Source organism: Equus asinus, chromosome 3 (assembly GCF_041296235.1).
Source record: "Equus asinus isolate D_3611 breed Donkey chromosome 3, EquAss-T2T_v2, whole genome shotgun sequence".
Taxonomy (NCBI): domain Eukaryota; kingdom Metazoa; phylum Chordata; class Mammalia; order Perissodactyla; family Equidae; genus Equus; species Equus asinus.
In genome coordinates, this window is record NC_091792.1 from 128,470,549 (window position 1) to 128,491,942 (window position 21,394).

At 41.5% G+C, this 21,394-nt stretch overlaps 1 protein-coding gene across 21 annotated transcripts in view; it reads right to left on the reverse strand.

Annotated features, from left to right (window-relative positions):
* LIMCH1 (LIM and calponin homology domains 1) overlaps nt 1–21,394 on the reverse strand; it is a 312,143-nt gene that overhangs the window by 45,291 nt on the left and 245,458 nt on the right. For 11 of the 21 annotated variants that reach the window (XM_044767755.2, XM_044767751.2, XM_044767754.2 and 8 more), the window contains 5 exons: nt 15,066–15,101; nt 9,665–9,791; nt 7,970–8,127; nt 7,354–7,762; nt 3,998–4,216 (listed from right to left, as the gene is read on the reverse strand). In XM_044767755.2, the coding sequence (XP_044623690.1) occupies nt 3,998–4,216; nt 7,354–7,762; nt 7,970–8,127; nt 9,665–9,791; nt 15,066–15,101 (949 nt within the window). Of the gene's footprint in view, nt 1–3,997; nt 4,217–7,353; nt 7,763–7,969; nt 8,128–9,664; nt 9,792–15,065; nt 15,102–19,288; nt 19,550–19,993; nt 20,106–20,212; nt 20,326–21,394 lie in introns of all 21 variants that reach the window. The other 10 variants (XM_044767756.2, XM_044767752.2, XM_044767753.2 and 7 more) reach the window with 2 other exon arrangements.

Sequence of the window (21,394 nt, forward strand, 5' to 3'; positions counted from 1 at the left end):
AATTGCTTTCCAAGCAAGTTTACGAGTTTCTTCTTCTATTTCAAAAACTGGGCACAGAGTAGGTCCTCAATTCATGCTTATCAGTTAACAGGCAACCCTAGGCCAGGTAATTACCATCACAATCTCATTACCTTAGAGATGATTCAACCGAGGATGATTTGGAGTTTGCTGGTATTAGTAGATACAGCCAGAGTAATAAAAAAAAAACAAGTCTAATCTAATTTAGGATCTATTTCTAAAGTCCACAGTCCCAAGAGTTTCAAATGAGAAAGGTGAGGTAGAAGGAAACTAAAGAGACGACATAATGTCACACAAAAGTGGTGGTGCCGGGCCAAGAGGCTGCCCCTCTAACCTCGCCCCGTTGCCCCTGGAGTCTTGCAGCCACTCTTCCATGCTGCCCTTCCTCATAGTCTAAGTGCTCCTGCCCACTGCTGCTGTGCCCTTGAACAGTTCCAGCTCGCCCTGCAGGAGCTGTGACATTTTAGTGGTGGGTGAGGCTACTCCTCTGTAAAGAGTGTATCTGTTGGGAATGCAGTTTTTAGAAGAAAGACACTATTTAACAAGAAGAACACTATTCCTTTGACCACCCCACAGAATGGGGCAAATGAATTAGAAACAGCAAATCAGGTCGCGGCCAGTCTCAGGCCCTGGGAGGCTCTGAAGCACAGCCCCGTTTTAAGCTGGTCGCCGTATTTTGTCATGACCAATTAATTCCACCGTTTCAATAGGAATAAACTGGCTGGCACACAGTCAAGAAATGCTTTTCTTGGAATGTGGAGAAGGAAGTAAAACGAGGAGCAGGTTTATTGGAGAAGAGATCCTTTTAAAATGACTCTTGGGGTAACATTCTGAATGGAAAACTTTTGGTGTCATAAGTTGTAAGCGAGTATGAAGAGTGTTTTAGTAAATGAGCCAAAATTTTGTGCAGAACAGCTAACAACTTGGCTTATGGTCTAAGAGACACACACAGGTAGTTATCTACCCAGAAAATCATGTAATAGCCCCTGCCATAATTAATTCAAGAGCCTAAAGTCCTAGAGACAGGGTAAATAAAGGTTATGATCTATTCGAACCACTAGGGTTTACTAAACTAGAAATTATTCCAAACTAGGCAGCGTTTCCGAGGAAGAGAGACACAGAGGAAGAGGGTCCCAGGCTTTTCCACGAGTTTGGATCTGCATCTTGAGGATGCCCGGGATCAGGCTGGTTTCTGAGAAGAAAGTCCACAAGGCCACCTTTTGTTTGGGGGTTTCCTTGTTACACTGTATAAACTTCTGAAATAATGTGATTTCTTTCAGATCATCTAATTTTGCTTCTCTTAAAACAAGATACTTTTGGGGATATGTAATCAATGTGCAATCTTTCAATCTATCTTCTCTTTGCCTTTAGGGAGTTTAGCAGTACAACTACTGTTAGGTGGAAAAGGCCTGGAAAAATATACACATATATATATTTTTTTTGGTGAGGAAGATTGGCCCTGAGCTAACATCCATTGCCAATCATCCTCTTTTTGCTGAGGAAGATTAGCCCTGAGCTAACATCAGTGCCAATCTTCCTCTATTTTGTATAGGGGATGACACCACAGCATGGCTTGATGAATGGTGCATAGGTCTGCACCTGGGATCCAAACCTGTGAACCCTGGGCCACCAAAGCAGAGTGCACAAACTTAACCACTATGCCACTGGGCCAGCCCCAAGAATGAGTATATTTTTAAGGGAGGTTTCACTGCTCTAAAAAACAAGCAAAAACCCCTTTTCTTCTGTTTTAGGAGTTCTGTACTTAACGCAATAGGTCTCCATGCAGGATGGGTAAAGCTTTTTCCTCCAAAGGGCTAAAAGCTTAGAATACGAGCGATTAAATAGTTGGTTTAGGAGGTTTAGGCCTTATACCATCTGGTCTCTTCATTTATTCCTTTAACTTCTGTCAGGAATAAAATCTATTCAGCCAAAGGCAGGATTTCCCACAAATTCTAACAACAAGATGGTCAGAGGGCAGAACTGGTGAGAGGTAGAGAACAGATGTGTGCCTGATAGCAGAGCCCTCAGGATTTGTTCTTATAATGAATCCACTAGGACTGAGTTAGCCCTGTGCACCTCTGTTATGTGGCCAGTGTCGTGGGACAAGCATGGCACCCACACTGTTGCTTTTCCACAGTACAGTGAGAAAGAACCGTGCTCAACAGTATGTGCAAAGGGCCTGTGACCTGATAGACAGAGTAACCAAACTGAGGAATGGAAAGGTTATTTATGAAGGGAACTTATAGAAAATGTTCATCATTAGTGTGGCAAAAGGGAAATAAGAACAGAATTACTAACTGTCCCAGAAAAGCAATTCCACTACTGTAATGTCTAATTAATTTGGGTAACTTCTAATTTAAATTTAAGAGCATAAGTTAATATTGACTCTACCAGTAAAGTTCGCACACAGACCTCAACATTCCACCTCACGAGAATCTGTAAGAACTCTGCAGAAACTGTAATATTTATACAAATAAAAAGTGAAGTTAAATTCCAGGCTGACAGACACAGCATTTGCCTGGATCTTTGCTCCTGGAGACCAGCAAACATGTTACCATGGCGAGGAAGTTATTCTGGTCTATTCCAATTTGAATCTCTTTCATAGGGCTTGAGCACTGTGGGGAAGAATTATGTCCTCTCAACTCCTCTGAGAAAACATTTTATTCTTCAAAAGACAAATCCCAGAGATAAGAACAAGAATATCTAGCCCACTGGGTGGGTTTCGCTAGCTGCGTCATCTAACAGCCCTGGAGCTGGGAGACAAGTCTTTCAAACCTCTCTAGGGATTCAGGGTAAAATCTTGACAGTTCTCTCCATCCTTTAAAATTCCAACCCAAACACTATAAATTAAAATGGCAGAAATCAGCCTCTGGTGAGGACAAATGAGGTTGAACAGAGTCCAGCTTGCAACTCAAAAACTGGGCTGCACCTGTGATAGTGAAAGTTTGGGTTTGATCAGCAAAACCAGCATGAGGCTTTCTGGTGTGAGACCTAAGAAAGCGTCATCTGGATCCTGATGCCCCTCCAGGGTGGCAAATATAATGTTATTATTTTGAGTGTTCCTTTTTTTGCTGTTCTTGAATTATCCTACATTTTTCAGCTTGGCCATTCAATAGTGTTTCCAATTACTCTGAATTTAAGAGGGCTAAGCTAATTAAAAATCAGTTTGATTCTAAACGTTTTTGGTTTTTTTAACTAGTAAGAAAGATACCCTTTCCTACATATGGTCAAGGACAGAAAGTCAGGTTCTAAGAGCATCAGTTATTTTCAAATTGTATCAAAAAGTCTGATGAGTCCTGAACAAACAGAAAAAAAGCTATTTTAGAGGTTTATTTTTCTATAACACTAGACATCAATAATGTGAAGACAAGAAAAGTTTTTCTTATTTATAATTTATATTGTTCCTTTTATTACACCCACTGTGAGGGTTGAATTGTGTCCCTCTACCCCAAATTCATATGTTGAAGTGGTAACTCCCAGTAACTCAGAATGTGACCTTATTTGGAAATAGGATTGTTGCAGAGCTAATGAGTTAAGATGAGGTCATCCTGGAGTGGAGCGGACCCCTAATCTGTATGACTGGTGTCCTTATAAAAAGGAGAGATTTTGATACAGACAAGCACCCAGGGACAGCACCAGGTAAAGTGAAGGCAGAGATCAGGGTGATTCAGCTACAAGCTAAGGAACCCCAAAGATTGCTAGCAACCACCGGAAGTTGGCAGAGAGGCATGGAAGGCTCAGAGCCAACAGAAGGAACCAACCCTGCACACACCTTGATTTTGGACTTCTAGACAGCAGGGCTGCAGGACAATTAATTTCTGTTTAAGCCACTCAGTTTGTGGTACTTTGTTGTGGCAGCCCTTGCAAGCTGACACACCCACATAAAAAGAAACGATTGCCACCAAGACCTACTTACGTTTTAAAACAGATTCTTTCACAATGGAATTATCCCAAAGAGGAAAAAAAGTTTGGTTCTTACCATCAGTTCTTGGGGAACAGAATTTGGCTTCTTTATGTTGATCTCGATGCTATTGCTGTCTTGTTTCAGCTCCACGGGGGACCCATGCACTTTGGCCACACCTTCAAACATCTGGGATTTGGTTAACGAGGGGGCCAGCTCCACTGTGGGACACTCTCTTTCCTTCTCCTCCTCATCGCCATGAACCATTTCTCCATTCATGTTGAATTTCCCATCTACCTATAAAAACCAGAAAGAACAAAACACATGCTATTCCCCAATGAAAGACTATAAGAAAATAACACATTCAGAATCACCTTAAAACATTAGCATTTAATAATCAGAGTCCAACAAAGAATAAGGTCTCTCATACACTTCAATTGGTTTTAGAAATTAGGGCTCCTATAAATGCCACCTTTCAGGGCCTCTTTGAAAGGTCATTGGCCTTCTCATCTAAAGCCACTTCACTTAAGATTACATTTCATGTTCGTCTTACTTAGGGTGTGCTTCTATTTTAAAGTCTGGCCAATCAGGGAATCTTATGTATAAATACATGCCACATGTTTGGGTTCCAGTAATTTTTCATTTAAGTTCTGATTGCTATTCCACAATCTTCAGGATTTTTTTCTGGTTAATATATAAATTAGGTGGAACCCCCCTCGGATGGGGAATATTTCACAGGTTATCCTGTGGTGGTAGGCGGCAATGGGTACTTCTTTTGATGCTATCATGGAGGGCAGGAAACCTGATGCCATGCTATGTTATAGTAAATCCCTCTTTCTAGTTAACTTTACAATCCAAGTGTTTTCAACAAAAAAGGCCAATGCACATTAAAATATTTTTTGTTTTGCACCCATATCTAGGGAAACCAGTGAAGCAAGAAAGGAGAAGCAGAGAGAGTGGGCGGTCTGGCTTATTGAAAGGCATCTAGCACCTCTGTCTTGAAGTTCGAGGCAAAGTGGAGAATGCTTATGAGAGGAAGCCCAGCAGTTGGACGGCCTAAGACTGAGTCCTGGCTCTACCACTTAATAGCCACGTAATCTTCAACCTGTTTCCTCATCTGCAAAATTTATAACAATGGTCTCTCCCTGAGAGTGCTATTACAGCCACTTTATGGATTAATAGATGTACAGTTTAGAACAGTACCTGGCACATTTTAAGTACATAAATATTAGCTGTTACTGTTTCTAGGCCTTCTAAAATCTTCCAAAAGGAATAACGGAAGGCCAGATATTAGTTATAGTTTATTTGCCTTAAGCCAGCGGCTTGCACACTCTGTTGTCTGTGATCCATAAGAAAGAAACAAATCACAACTGAGCACACACATAAATATAACTGAAACAGGAGTTTCACAAAATAATATCTTGCTTTATTATCTGTGATGCACCAGTCTGTTTTTTGTTACTATAGTCTATTCTACTTCATTTTTTTTTAAAAAAAATGCTGATTCCAAACCACTAAATTGCTTTTATAAGCTAGCAACGGTTGGCAACTCTCAGTTTGAAAAACACCTCCTTAAACTATTTCACTTGATCTTTTTTTTTACTCTTAATTCTGCTGCAATGGGAAACTGAGTCTATGCCCTGCCTCCGTGCCCTACCCACCTCCCGACAAAAACACACATACACACACACACACACACACCCTTATCTTCTGTCCTAGCATTTATCTGGTAACAACTGTCCCATTTACATATTATCTTCGAGCACAAGTGGGTCCACCCACTCAGTGGTGCAGCTGTGAATAGGGCTGATAGCCATCAAGGCCTGTGATGAGTCAAGGGCTCATTGTGGTCAGGAGTGAGCCCCAGCTCTAAAAGGACGTCTACTGAGGTTCCTCAATCCACCCCTCCATGAATGCTCTTCCTGAGGCCTCTACACCATCTTGCCACAATGGTAAGGGACTCGTTTTCTCAGGGGCAAAGTCTTGCTATGAAGTTTTCTATCCTACTTCTTCTGTTTAAATGATCCCATGGCACTATTTATATAAAGGAGGGGAAGTGGACATCTGGATTATCTGATCAGATGCCTTGGATACCAAGCTAAAGAAATGTATTTCCCTACCCCCGCTCTCGGCCACCTCAACATCAAACCTTCCTTGATGGACTGTCACAGACAGTTCATTGCAGTGGGTTCCAGGTGAAGGAGGGCTGCCGTGGTACTTAGGTGGGTTACTGAGCTTGCTTGGGCACATGCGTATCTGTGTGTGGGTGAGCCTGCATGATGAGTAGCTCATCTTCTCAGGGAAAATTCATGTATTTATTCAGTAAACACTTGCTGAGCGCTTACCATGTCCTGGGCACCCATGTCAGGCTCTCAGGAGGAAGCTGTGAACAACTAAGACACAGCCCCCGCCTTTCAAGGGCAAACATCTCAAATTGAACCCAGATGAGACAGCCAGGACATTTTCCTTTTGTTCTACCAAAGCCTAAGGCACAGATTTTTAAGCTATATTCAGAGTTATTTAAGCAAAAGTCAGAAAGTGTGGTTTGGTTCCCTCTGAAATTCAACAGGAAGATACATCACATTGCTCAGTTAGTTTAATTAAGCAAACTTTCTTTTCAGTCTCATGTCCCTGTCTCCCAGTGAGGAATTCCACCTCTGTCTTCCATTAGGAACCCATGTGGTGTGCAGGGACAACGAGAACTGATTTTTCTTTGTAAGTCAATAGAGCTTAAGACAAGGGATAAAGAGCTTCCTCACAACATGAGGGAAAATACTAGAATTTGAGAAAGTGAAAAGATGTTTGGTTGTTATAGGTTCTTTGGTTCTGGAACATTATTTTACACATTCATTGGTAAAAAAGAAAAAAATCTGGTTTTTTTCCACTTAAAAATATTTTAAAAATCTGTTTCATCTGAGGACCAAGTCCCTCTCATGTTTCCATGTGTTCCTTGCATTATTTTTTCATCAATTGTAGCATCTTTTTGGATATAATGTCCTTTTCTTCCTAAAAGAGAGACAGCTGTGTATACTTCTATTTAAACCAAAGACAATTAAAATTTTGTTTTGAGGAGTTGGCAATACCTCCAGATAGCTGTAGATACATAGGGTATTACTAAATTAGGGTTTGTTACGACTACAATAGAGAGACCATGCCATCATGTCAAACTAGAAAATAGACTTTGCTCATGGAGGTGACTCGACTATCAATCTCATTGGAGTCCATCAGAATTAACAACAGGAATTGAGGGGAACATGACCCTTTAACCATTTGCAAACCAAGTGTCCTGAGACACACAAACTTCTCAATTGTAAATGTTAACACATTTTGCTTTCATTTGACAGAAATAATTGCATTTTCTTGAGTCAAGCTGCTTCTTTCCATTGACTACCTGGAGTTCAATTTTGGTTCTACTCTTAAGGAACTCAGCGTACCTTAAAGGTCTTCAGAACCTCTTGAGAGTTTTTGGGCTGGGAGTAAGGCTTGGGCGTCAGCATAGGCACTGCTTTGGGAGTTACAGTTTTGCTTGGAGACCCACTGCCTGCTGACATGCTGGTATCCAGAACGCTGGGACGAGTGATGGTGGTTTCCACAGTGGCAGTGAATTTAGGTGGAGGCAGTGACTGTTGCCGCAGGTATTTCATGGGGTTGGGGTCATCCACGAAGGAGGATAAGTTTGGCTCTGTTGAATGGCTTCTTTCCAGAATTTTTGGCATCTCCAAGCGTTCAAGAACAGCCTCACTGATGGTGAACCTCTCGATGTACTGCTGAAGGATCCCCTCAGCCTCCTCCTGGGACCGTGCGTTCTTATACGCCTCATGCAACTCCCTCTCTCTCCGCTCTCTACAGGATGGGCATGGGGGGAAGCAAGAACAAAGCCAACAGTCACAAAAACTGCAAAGGAGACCTGGGTAGGAACCCAGATAGAGCTGAAGGGACAGCACGGGGAGTGTATAATATTGGTGTCAGAGCCTTTGTAATAGCCAACAACTGTTAGAAAAAGCACATCTAGATAATATCATACGTTAAACAACAACAGAAAGAACCCACTTTTCTTGAACAATTTCTCTGTAGGTTTTGATGCTTTTCCTTCGTTCCCTTGTCCCATCCTCGCCAGCCAGTAATTTCTCCATTTTTTTCCTTTCTTCCTCTTTCTTGATTAAGTCCTGAGAAGCACTTCTTCTACGGCTCTTCCAACGAGCCAGGTCCTGTGGGGGTGGGAAAGGGAGATAGAACATGCTTATTCAGGTTTGCACGTAACTCTATGTCTACTCCTCAGAGTTTAGTTAGCACTGCCTAGAAGCCAGGCATAGGCGAGGGCATTCCCACACAATCCGATGCACGCCTGGCTGGAACAGGAATGCCTCACAAGGCGGGAAACCTTCAGATATATCTACATTATCCACAGAAGGGCAGCACATTTACTTAAACATGGCAATGTGAAATTTGCAATCATATTCCAGGTTACAAATTTTAAAGTATTGCCTCACAGGGTATTGTAAGAAACTTCATGTCTCGCTATTTATGACCTCTGCATTGTGAAGGAACCTGCTGACAACAGAATGGTAGGAATTAACCACAGACCTACACGATTTCCTCAGAGAAGGAAGTAAAGGCAGAAAAAAATTGGCTTTGGGGTCATACAGAACCGACGATTCCATATGGATGAATTCATTTGATCCTTAAAACAGCCTCCCCACAAATCCTACAGGCAGTTACAGCACAAAGACAAAGAGTTACAATTCAGGTCAGATGGGCAGGATGGCAGCTACGGCAAATAATCCTAGCTCCATCTCTACCACACTTTGGAATCTCAGGCACGTTTCTTAGCCTTTCTGTACCTCAGTTTCCTCATCTCTAAAATAAGGACGATAATAACGACTCTTACAAGCCTGTTGTGAGGATTGAATGGGATAGTGCATACAAGGTGCCAGGCACACATAGGTGCTCAATATGTTGTAGACATAGTTATTACCACATTTTCTCAACCTTGGAGAAGTTAACTTTTTTGCCTAATGGGAGAGTCAAGTTTGTGACAACTATCTCAGAGCGCCTTGTGAGAATTTAATGCAATGATGCACTCTCCCCCTCTCCTCCCCATCTTCAAGCTCTTCTCCTGCCCTGGCTCTCTGCTTTCAGCACACAAACAATCTTAAGGCCCTCCTCAGGCCCTGAGCTTTCCTTCCCTAGTTCTAATCCTGGCTCTCTCACTCACTGGCTGTGTGGCTTCGGCTAAGTTACTTAGCTGTTCTGGGACTCATCTGTGGAACTGAGGATGATAACAGTTGCTAGTTCACTGAGTTACTAAGAGTATTAAATGAATTCCATGCAAAGCACTTAGAATAGTTTCTGGGATTGGTACACTTTCAATGTTGGCAATTATCATTGTCATCATCATTATCAATTTCAAACATATAATCTCAAAAGACAGTGCATCTTCAATTCTACAACCCATGCCAGCTGTCTCTCTCCCACTCCCCTCTCCTTTGTGGCCAGCCTTCTAGCAAGGGTACTTGCCAATTACATGTCTGCATCATTCACTCCTCACCCTTCATGTTGCTATTAAACCTCCTTTAATTTCCCACATTTACTGAGTCACTGTTTGAAATCCTCTAAGGGCTCCCTTCACCTGCATAGCTTTCTCCTCCAAGTCTACCCACCCCACCTGATTTTCTGCTCCAAACGGCCTCTAACCCATTGTGCTGGGCAGCCTCCCCGCTGCCCGCAGCCTTGCCCAGCACTCACATCTTGCCATTTGTCGTCCTCTTCCCGCAGCTGGTTATTTATCAGCTGCAGCTGCTCCTGGCGGGCCCTGCTGTGCGGCTGCACCGCGGCCTCCTCCTCACACCGCATGTCAAACATACTCGTGCTCCTGAGTGTGGAAAGAGCAGAGACATAAATGGCCCGGGATCAGCACCTGTCTTGCCTCTGCGCCTTCTGGGGCGTTCTGCCGCGTGGGGGCGCTACTGCGTTTGGAAAACGGCCCTTCTCAGCAGCTTCAGACAGCAGCATGATTCCCAGTCTGCCCCATCCCTCAGGCGCGGCGGGCATGCTAGCACCCCCACCTCTTCTTTTCCCGCAAAAGCCAAAATGCGACCATCTTTGTCTTCAGTGGTACTGCATCAGGTCAATATAATTTTATAGGTAGGTGCCAGAATATGTTTAAAGAAGAGCTAGAAAAAGGTATTTGAAGCTCTGGGCTCCTTTCATTTGTAAACGTATTAGAAAATAGGAAAATGAAAAGGCATAACTTGGGGTGGATTTGTGGGGAGGGAGGGAGGTGCTCCGTGAAGTGAAATTTTATTACAGTAAATGCTCCTTTGTGGAAAGGACTGGCTTAAATGCTTTCTACATTAACTGAGGCAATTCCTCCATTTTCGAAAAAATATCATACAGCCTGAAGTTTAAGACACCCACCTTTTCACAGTGTATTTTCTGAATTTTGGATGTAGCCAACAGCTATGTATTAGGGATGCATATATTTGATGTGGTTATTTCTACTTCCCGTAAAACTGTCTGTGAATTGATAGTGCATTGACAGTATCTTGGAATCAACAAAAGGTATTTTATAGTAAGAGTAAGGAATTATATATATATATATATATATATCAGTATATACTTTGTATCCTAATATTCTTACAATCATTTTACTTTATTTTTGTCAGGATACCTCTGAATTTACTCTTTTAAAAGAAAAAGGATAGGGAAAACAATTTTTAAACCCTTAGACTGTACATATAATTGATATATTCTATAGGAACTTATTAAATATTGGGCAAGACCATAGGGCCTTTTCTATGATGTTTACAGAGACCTTTGTTACAGTAAAAGCTGAAGTGGCAAGATGAAAACATAAATAAAAATCAAAGCAAAATCCTCCCTTTTTTTCTCTCAATGAAATGATGAGCTCTGGGATCAAGTGGGTGCTATAGTCCAAAAATCAAGAAATGGAGGGCCCTTTAAAGTTCACTGCTAACCTCTAAGAGCAGAAGACTGTGATAGTCCATTTTTGAAGCCAGCTTAACACAAAGAAAAAGAAAAGCCATGCACTTAGACACCAACTAATTCCAGACATCCTCAGTGACGTCCAAAATAGTTATCCCCATGGCCAGACAATGAACAGCAGTAGCATCGTTGGGTGCCAGTGGGTTCCTTAGCAGGCAGCTCTCTGGAAGGGGAAGACAGCCCCAAAGCAATGGCTACCCACCTTCATTTCAATCCAATCAAAATGAATTTGCACGGATGTGTGGGCGCCTCTTCCCTCTCTCTAGATGTTGGACAATTTAAGTCTGAGCTAAGAGACTAAAACTGAAGACTGTAATTGAAATCTGCCTTCCTCAAGTACTCTAATAAGCTGACTATATGGAAGGACTTTTATCTGAGGCTTCTGTTAGCATGGATATGACACACCATTGTATGGAGCTGCCTCAACATACTCAGTGCATAGCGTTGATGGTAGCAGCCGTGCCTTCCAAAAAGATAAACTGTAGTGCTCAAAAGGGAGGAAGGACCACAATTTTTTCACTTATTTTATACTATTTAATAATGTAGTTTAAGAAAGATCTAGGAATTTGCAGAGTTAGGTAGAAAAGTCTAACCCATGTTTTTTAAACTTCACAGATCAAAATTCACTTAGGTAGGCTTTCCTGAAAGAGATGGAAATTCATCTCATTCCTCCTCTCAGAGTTTCAAAAAAAGAATCTTACCTTTAAATATATTCAATCAGTCAGTTCCTCTTTTAAGGCAATTTACAGTCTTTGTGAAGATCTTAGCAGACATAAAGCTCTCCGAGCTGCAGCTCTCTTGTAATCTACTAAGTAGTTGGCAGATTGTTGGAGAGAAAAAAGGTCCTTTCCTTTGACTTTGCCATCTATAATTTCTAAAAGGCAGGATTTTGGTTTAAGCCACCAATGGGTGGCCATATAGCTAGGACTTCTTCTGGGACCCCAGGAAGAAAATGGCAGCCTTCTCCAGGATTTGGGAATTGGTTATCTCACTCAATAGGCATGAAGAGGACGGGGGCAAGGTCTTCAGAACTGCCTCTTCCGTCCTGCGTTCCTATCTCTGTTTCCGCCAGGAAGTTCTAACTACCTCAGCCCAAAAGTGGCCAAAAGCTGGTTGGCAAAATAAAAAGAGAAACTCTTGTTTGCCCTCTCACATACCAGGAAGTACTATTTTTTCCTGGAGTTTTTTTTTTTTTTAAAGAAATACCAGCAAACTGGCCAAAATAGAAATAACGAAACTATGAGCAATATCTTTATGCCATTTCAAATAAAGGAACTAAGCAAGTTGAGAATTGATAATACTAGACAGAAAATGGGCTGAGTCACCAATTCAGAAAATGTTCCCTAATTCAGAGGTTGGACTCAGCCTCTAAAATGAAGAAATGTGTGTCTAGGAAGGGGGTGGGGGAGCCTGGAGAAGCGCAGATTCCAGAATACTATTGTGACTTGCACTAAATTTATGCTTCTCAAATAAGCCCATGGGTCAAGGGTCCGTGGCTGCAGAGTCCAGGAGTCTCTCTTCATGGTGAGTTGGCATTTTTGAGGGCCAAGGTTAAATTACCTCAAGAGGAGCCTGGAAGTTGTTCCTGGGTCAAGTCTAAGGTAAGGGAAGGAAGAATAAAATGGCCTATGGTTCTCTCAGTGTACAGGCTCTTTTGGTGGGGAAAGTGTTGGGAGAGGAGTGAGGAACTGAAGAAAAGGCTATGAAGGTGAAACTAAATCTATGGAAACATTCTTGGCTTGACAGCAGGCGGAAATTTCTGTTTGCCTCTGTGGTAGGTCTGCCCCTGACCTGCATTTTCCTTAAAGGGCACATCTCTTTTTGATTGGGTTGTATTTTAAGAATGTGTCAATTACAAATAAATAGAGCCTGGGCCAATAATTGCCCTTAAAGATTTTGAAAAAGGGAGATAAGTTGAGGAGTAAACTAAACATTTTATAAATTTCTATTTAAAAAATAAACTCGCAATAAAAACTTTTCATTTTGTTCCTGATGTGGTTTCACGTAAATTGTGTCTACTCCAAGAAGAAATCTGGCACTCTGCATACTCCTAGATAAGACCTCTGGAAAAGAAGCTCCTTTTACTCTTCTTAGTCCACGAGGCTGCTTTTGGTAAATCTGGAGAGAGACAAGGGAGTCTGTGCTCCCACCCCTTTAAAAAAATCATTAACTTTTCCTCTGGGTGAGCGTTCATATTCAGGGACAGGCAAAATTTGAAAGCTCTTTAATATAGCTCTTTTCTTTCACCTTTCAGGGGTTCCCAGAGATCTATCTTAGGCAAATTGCACATGGCTTTGCATTGATGAAGAATAAATCCGTTCTATCAAAATGTTTTTGCTAACCAAATCAACGTACTGTTTTGCCTATCAATCTTACATAATCCTCCTTTCAGTGAACGTTAAATATTGCCACTGCAGATTTTAAAAGTAATAACCAGGGCTCAATTTTATAGAATACTTAACTCTGTGCAGCCAATTTGGTTTTGAGACGTGAATGTTCTGTATGTCAGACCACAATGCAATCATAGATCACACATCGGAAGCTGACACCCTTGGAGCTAGAGTAAGGCTGCTTAGAGCTGGGAGTACAAACTGAGCTCACAGCTTGAATGCAAATGTGGAAAAGGTACAATTCAAAAACAGTCAATTTTTGGCTTAATCTCATTGTCATTGGTGTAAATGATATCTGTGTATTCTACACCATCGTTTAGACTCCTCGTAACGTGACTGGACACTATGGCTCAGAACAGGAAGGTGAGGAGAAGGAATGCTGGTGCTCACTCTTCTGCGGGCCCAGACTCCCATGAGGCCACAAAATGCCTCTTGCAGAGGAGAGACATCAGGCTTAGCAGGCTACTGATGCTGGAATTAAAACATCAACCACATTTTTAAAAAGACAAATTACTTGTGGGGGGAGGATGAAAGGGGTAAAGGGGCGCATGTGGATAGTGATGGATGGCAACTAGACTTTAGGTGGTGAACACTATACAGTCTATAGAGAAGTCAAAATACAATGACATACACCTGAAATTTTATATAATGTTATAAACCAATGTGACTGCAATTAAAAAAAGTGTAAAAGAAGCCAAATTACTCAAATCTGAGAAAGCCAGCATTCTGCAAAGAAAACTTTTGCCTTGGATATCAGTTTCAGAATGCTCTGTGTATGGAAATTCCGCCCCCCCCCCTTTTTTTTTGGTGAGGAAGATTGGCCCTGAGCTAACATCTGTTCCCAATCTTCCTCTTTTTGCTTGAGGAAATTGACCCTGAGCTAACATCTGTGCCAATCTTCCTCTATTTTGTATGTGGGATGCCGCCACAGCATGGCTTGATGAGCAGTGTATAGGTCCGCACCCAGGATCCAAACCTGCAAATCCCAGTCTGCTGAAGCAGAGCGTGCGAACTTCACCACCACACCACAGGGCTGACCCCAGGAAATCCACTTTTGAAATGGAGTTAATGTGGTCACAAATAGAAGAGTATGGATTCTTCTCAAATTTGGATGTGAGGCAGGGGATGGAAAATGAATCTCTGAGAGGAGTGGAAACCGAGTAGCAGGGAGTGGAAGCCCAAATCATGTTTCACATCTTGACCCCTTGCTATATATGCCATGGAACTAGAATGAAACCCCAACATTTTGGTCTCAAGCATCACATAGTTTATATTACTCCAACCTGGGAGGAACTTGGGCTTCTGAATGTATAATTAGTGGTTTAGGATTTATTTTCTTAGTCTAGAAGAATGTGGCTATGAGAGTGGCTGCTTCGTCATTAAGTCCAAAAGCCCCAACATATCACATATTCAATGCAAAACGCAGAATACCCTTTTAATAATTCTATGGTTCGGGAGGGGTACCAACGCAACAAGAACAACTTTAACATGCCCCGTCTATGAAAAGCAAATGTTAAGTCTTAAGCAGCAGCTGCATATTAGAATCATGCTCAAGTTGCCTTCTCATTCATCTCTCCTGCACAGAACATATGTTCCGTGTTCCAACTTCAAGTGCTTTTCTGAGGCCGCACGAGCCAGTTAGCTATTTAGTTCCCAGTTGCATCAATTGCATTTCAATTAGTGGGTAAGTACTAGAAGCATGCAGTTTAGGCTAGCAGTTAATGTATTCCTACGAATACAAGACAACTTACTCTGCGTCATCAGACACAGGAGTTCTCAGACCGTATCTACAAGACCAAATACAAAATTAGAAAATTGGCAGGACAGAGAAGGTTAACGCTGTCACCAAGCTGGAAATAAAAACTAATGGTGAAATGTATGTGTGCCAAACCTTTTTTGCCAATCATACTGGAAGAGAAGTGTCATTAGACAATTAGCAATATTCATTAACTGCTGAAAATGAAAGAAAAGTCTTGACATTTCTAAAGAATGCAAAATTTGTATTAAAACCCAGAGGAGAAATAAAAACAATCCCCATGCTACCCACAAAGAAAGAAATCTGTTCAATATAAACACAAAAAGACTTAGGTGCAACCCACAATGTTTAGAGAAGGCAGGCGAAAAAAACCCCAAACCTGTATTATGGTCCTTCGCAAACAGTTAAACCGTTCATGCCTTGATGTTCAGCAGTAATGGGCTGTAATGGACACCAGCGTAGAAGCACACGCCTACTGACCCTTTCTCTGATGTGTTAATGCATTTGCACAAATGACATCAAAGAGCGTTTCTGCAGTTTTCTGAAAGCAAACCAGAACTCCAACCAGAACCCCAATCAGTGCCTTCCACATGCGTTTGACAAAAACCACAATTCCTAGAAAACTGGCAACCTTAATCAAAACCAGACTTGGGTGATATTCCATAACTTGAAAAACCGAAGACTTTTACAGTCTTTTATATCCTTCTGATTATTTAGGTCTACAAAGTTGTACTCTTTGTGATATAGGCACTTTAAGGTTTAATGTGTTTGATAAAGCAAAGAAAAAGGCCAAATTAGAAAAAAAAAATTAGAAGATCACAAGGATATACTTTAAGCACATTTTTAAAAAGCAGCTCCCACAAATGACTGTTTCCCCAGCAAAGGGGAATTTGAAGAGAAGATTTTTACCTATGTCCTGAAATGCTGTTCATTTCTGCACTCTGATGGTGGACAAAAAATTGAGTAGAGAAAAAATGTCCTGTTTTCAGTTTCCGATAAATTAAAGCATGGAGTTTTCAGCAAAAATTACCTGGTCTCATGTTCAGTTTCATAACAGTTTATAGGGAAAAGAATAATTTCTAAAGATCTCTCCCTACAATCTTAGGGAAAACACCCCCAAAATGCATGGATGTACATAAGCATACACCCTCCTCATTTATGCTTTTATCATTCTAGAACAGTCTGCATTCATTAATAATTATTCCCATTCACAGTGAAGGCAACTGCACCAGCGCAAAACCCAAAATCTCTGATGAAATGGCCAAAAGCAAGACAAGGGAAAAGTGTTTGTGGACATTTCTTTTCTGGCAGTAAGACTTGTTTCCTGTGTCTCTGGGTATAGTTTCAGGAGGTGCTAATGTTTAATGTAATACACTCAATTTTCCAAAGACACCACAACATTGAAGCAGATAACCAGTGGATTCCTCCACATCAAGAAAGTGTGCATAAGCAGTGTTAATTCTGAAGACTGGATCAATGTTTCCCAGTTAATCAATGGGCCTATTGGAATAAACTTAAATAGAGTGTTTTCTAAATTATCTATGGAGAAGTTACCCCTAATTGATGGTTAATCTAGACATAACTATTAACAGTCGGCACATATTTTTGTGTCTCTATTTGAACATTTTTCTTAATGTTTTATAGAATTATAACATATATACAGAAAAGGCACATACCATCCCCATACACCTCGATGAACTTCACAAACCGAACACACTCACAGATTAGTGTTGAGGGTTTTGCACCATATAAATGGACCCATACAGCAGGTATACTCTTTTGAGCTGGGCTTCTTTAGCACAGTTTGTTTATGAGGTTCAGCTACCTTGTTGCATGTAGGATATATTTGAATTTAAATGGCTTCTACACAAAATACTTAAAAGTATTTCATGGACAACTCTGCCAACAAATGTAAATTTACACTAAAACGTAAGCTCCAAGAGGAGAGGGTTTTTCTTTCTGGGTTCCCTGAATAGTGACCAGACTAGGCCCTCAATAAGTATTTACTGAATACTTACTGGATGCTCTGGAAATTGAAAAGAAAAGAATAGCACAGTCTCTGACGACAGCCTTCCTTTATCCCTTTACTATACACTTATGGATTTAAGGAATTTCCTCTCAGATTAATTTATTAGCTTTAAGAGGGCACCAATTTAAGCAGAACTGCCTTTGCTGTTATGGAGAAGATAATTAGAGCTTGGGCTTCAAATGGTTTTCCTACGGGAAAATGAAAAGTAATAAGTTAAAAACTCACTAATAAAAAGATTTTTTAATGCAAAGTAATTGAGTCAATGGGCTATGAGGTACAAAATTGGCCAGACAAATCATAGTTGGTATAAGCATACTACCCCCAAAAAAGCAATTAATAAAGTTGAATTGTGAGGGCAGGGATATTTAGAAAGATATAGGGAATATTCTATTCACCTACTGATCACATTTATATAACTTTCAGCACTAAACACAGCACTTCAGGATCAATAATTAGCTGGTTACATACTTCCACATTGTGCAACAGCATAAGCTTCCTTTGAAATGAGAGGAAAAAATGGGTTTACTGCTCATTTAAGATTATTGGGTAGCACCTAGCACAGTGTTTTATACATAGTAATTACTCAGTAAATACTTGTTGAAAGGAAACACAAATTCCCAAGGCGTGTGCTTGCTCAGTCACCCAACTGTGTCACATAGGTAATCTGACTATATCTCTTTGTGCTCAAACTAGCCATTCGTTCCCATTTGAATATAAAGAGAACTCTTTCTGAATCACAAATAGAGGACAGATAGAAGTGACAGGGAATTCATCAGACTTCCAGTTTCCTCTGGTTACTTGCGTAGGCAACACGCTGGAGTGGGACAGTGCCTTTCCACTCAGACAGAGCTGGGTTTGATCTGTAATTATGAACTGTGTGGACATGGGCCTCAGCTTCCTAACTGCGAAATACAGATGAAAGTTCTTACTCTCAAAGTTTGTGTGAGGAGTAAGTAAATGGAAAAGCACCTAGAATGTATCTTAGTAGGCAGCCTGTAGGACTCCCTTCCTTCTTTCCTTTCATTCTAACTTGCTTTACAGTAGCCCACTGATCCAGGACCACACACCACGTCAGGGCATCTGGAGAGTGAGTGACTGTGGTGGACCAGGCAGACGGGTTAGTCCTCTGTCACGAGCCAGCCCTCACCAGCCTTCACCAGCCGGGATCCAGGTGTGACCCACTCACTTAACTTCTCTCTACATCAGGCTCCCATTTGCGAAATGGAGCTAATATTGATTCAACCCACCCATGAATTCCCAGGAGAAGGTGAGCTCAAGGGAGCAGACGCACCGTGAAAGGGCTACGAAGCACCCTATAGCTGAAACCAGTGTGATAAGAAGGCTTTATTATAGTATTATTATTATGAGTCAGAAGAATGTAAAACAGAGATTAAATCTAGGTAGTAAAGATGGCTAGGATATTAATTTTAATATTTGGGGATTACTTAAGATTTCTCCCTGCTCCCCACTCTACCCTCTGTCTCACCACCATGAAGGTCCTTTGTGAAGTGGAAGTCCATCACTTCCTGCTTTATAGTGCAGCTTATAATTATGCAAAATAGTCCTCAATCATTTGCCCTACATTGATTAAGCGGACCACAGTTTTAGCAAAAATATATCAGTCTTTCTAAATAGTAACAGAACTTTCAGCATATGGAACCTTAAACCAGACCATGAAACCCAGGATTATTATTTCCCTACTCTTCATTTTAAATCAAGTCAAAGCACAGAACAGAAATCCTACTTCTAGAAAGCACTGAGCATTTGCTAATGTTGAAATTGAATGAAAGCACAAATTTTATAAGTGGATATACATCTTCTTTGGACCTGAAGACTCTCCTTGAATCAAAGTGCAAATCAAGTAGGTCAGAAAGAAGTTCAACCCCTTTACCTGAAGGCTCCCTGTCTGAGCTTAGAAGAAATATGAGTTTCCCATTTAGGCTGCCCACAAGATGACAGTCAGAAAGAATGTTTAACAGAAAATTCACAACAGAACTATTCTTTTCGCATCTGCTTACATGCAAAAAAGAAAAAAAAAATTCTTGGCAGACTGGACCAATTTTTATCACTCTGCAAGCAAGAGCAGGTAAGTGGCATTGATGTACCATTGTGCATTAACTTATTCAAAGCACGTATCAAGGCTCAGACTGGAGAAACAAAGTCACAAGAGCACAGGATAATATTCTGACCTCTTATCTTTCATTGGTGGAACTTTGGCAGATTCTTCCACATCTTGTCGCTTTGCAAATGGAACCGGAAGGAACTGGTTTGGGTTGGATCCAGTGTGTCTAAAAGACATGCCAGTTCTCCTGGCCATCATGTCATCTTTTTGTGAATCATACAACTTTCTTTGGCCTCTTAGTCCACTGCCACTCCAGGCAGGAGCTGTCACCTTCTCTGAGCTCTCTTCTTTCTCCGAAGCCTCCCATTCAGAGGCCAGAGGCCACGAACTAGAGCAACATTCAGTCCAGCCAGTCAAAGCCCACTTATTGCTAAAGATATTTTCAGCAGCGTCACTCACTGGCATTAACTCAAGACAGAAGAAGCCAATGCCCATGGAGGCAGCAGCACACACAGCAACTGGGTATTAATACCGTGGACCTCCATCATGCAGCTGGTACTTACAGGGGAATGGATTTCTCTTTCTGATTTTCATGATTCCTGAGAACGAAATTTGGCCAGCACCCAACCACACGCAAAGGCTAAAATCTCTACCCAGGGGGAGCACTGAAAGCGGAACTCTGACTCCAGGATGAATACATTCCTTTAAATGACTTAACTCCATGCCACATCAGCCACCAAGTGCATACTGTGGCTCTAAGCTGTTTTTTTGGGAACACAACAGCCACACACAGCAGAGGCAGCACACCCTGGAATGCAGGCAAGGTGCTCACAGTGGCTGGCTGCTCTCCTCAGATCTCTCAGCCTTTGGCAGCATCTCAGAATCTCTTTGAGCAACTCCTTCATTCTCTTCTTTGCTGTCCTGTGGCAGCTGTTTGCATGTAACTAAAGCCAGAGAGGACAGCTTTACTACTAGGAAAGAATTCACACCAGAGGCTTTACCCCACTTGTCATCCTTCACCTCTTGGGGAGGGAGGAAATGTCCTCCTCACCTTCCTCTGGTGGGCCCTCGCCCAAACTGCAGACATGTTCCTCCTGGGACTCCAGCACAGGAGCCAGCCGTGAGACCCTTTTGCAATAGTCATCTATGCCAGAAGTCACTATTCTGTTGATAATCAAGCAGCATTGGTGGCAAGAGAGAAGAGGAATAGAGTTATAAAAGGAGACAATGAAAGTCATTGAGACAGAAAGATTAAGAGAAAGAGTTTGGTGGCTCACCTGAGAACTGGGTAGTAAGATACTGGTAAGGATGACATACTCAGACTGAGATCATGGAATCTGAACTCAGGCAGGGGCCTGAGAAAACTCAAAGAAGGCTGGCATCACTCTGTCACCATGGGGCTGAGTGATGGCTCCCTCAGTAGTCAAGGACTCAAGGATGCATTTCTTACTAATTTCTTACTCCCACCTCCTCCATCCCATTCCCCATCAACCTCCGAAACCCAACCTGTGTATTTCTGGTGTACTAGGATTATTAATATCCACAGTCTGCTCTCCTCTATGGTGTCAATCACAGTATGGAACCAAAGGAGCTTCTCTGTATGTCAGGGACCATCCATGCTGCCTTTGGATGTCAAGGACAGAATATGAAGGAGAATGTCTGGAACATTTTCTCTGCCATGGAGAGCTTTACTTTGCTCCCACCATACAGGTGGAACGGACGTTCCCAGGAGAATCTAGAGTCTTATATATGTCCTATACCTGCTTGATGGAAGAAAGACCAGCCCAGAGCACTGAATCTCCAAAAGTGGCCTTGGGAATTCAAAGGTGGAAGGCCTCCAGTGAAGATAAAAACTGGTGACAGGCCTACAAAATCTTTTCCCAGGTAATCCCTCACAAATTTGGATGGTGATTCATCCAAGGAAACTCTTGAGTCATAGGAACCCTTAAGAGAAGAGTGTTTTTCCACTCAAGATTTATTGTATAATTTTAGAAAGTAGGGGAGGGGAGGAGACCTTTATTTTTTTGTATCTACTTAGATGTCCAAAATTTGAACTTAGGATACTAATGATTTTTTCCTCTCTCTGTGGGATAGGAAAGAGGGAGGTTATAGATAAGCCTGATTTTTATCAATATATCTTTAGAAAAAACACTAGGAATATCATTTAAACATCCCATCTCGTTCATTCTGGACTTCCAACTAATAAAATAGTGCTTAACACAGCTGAGGGAAA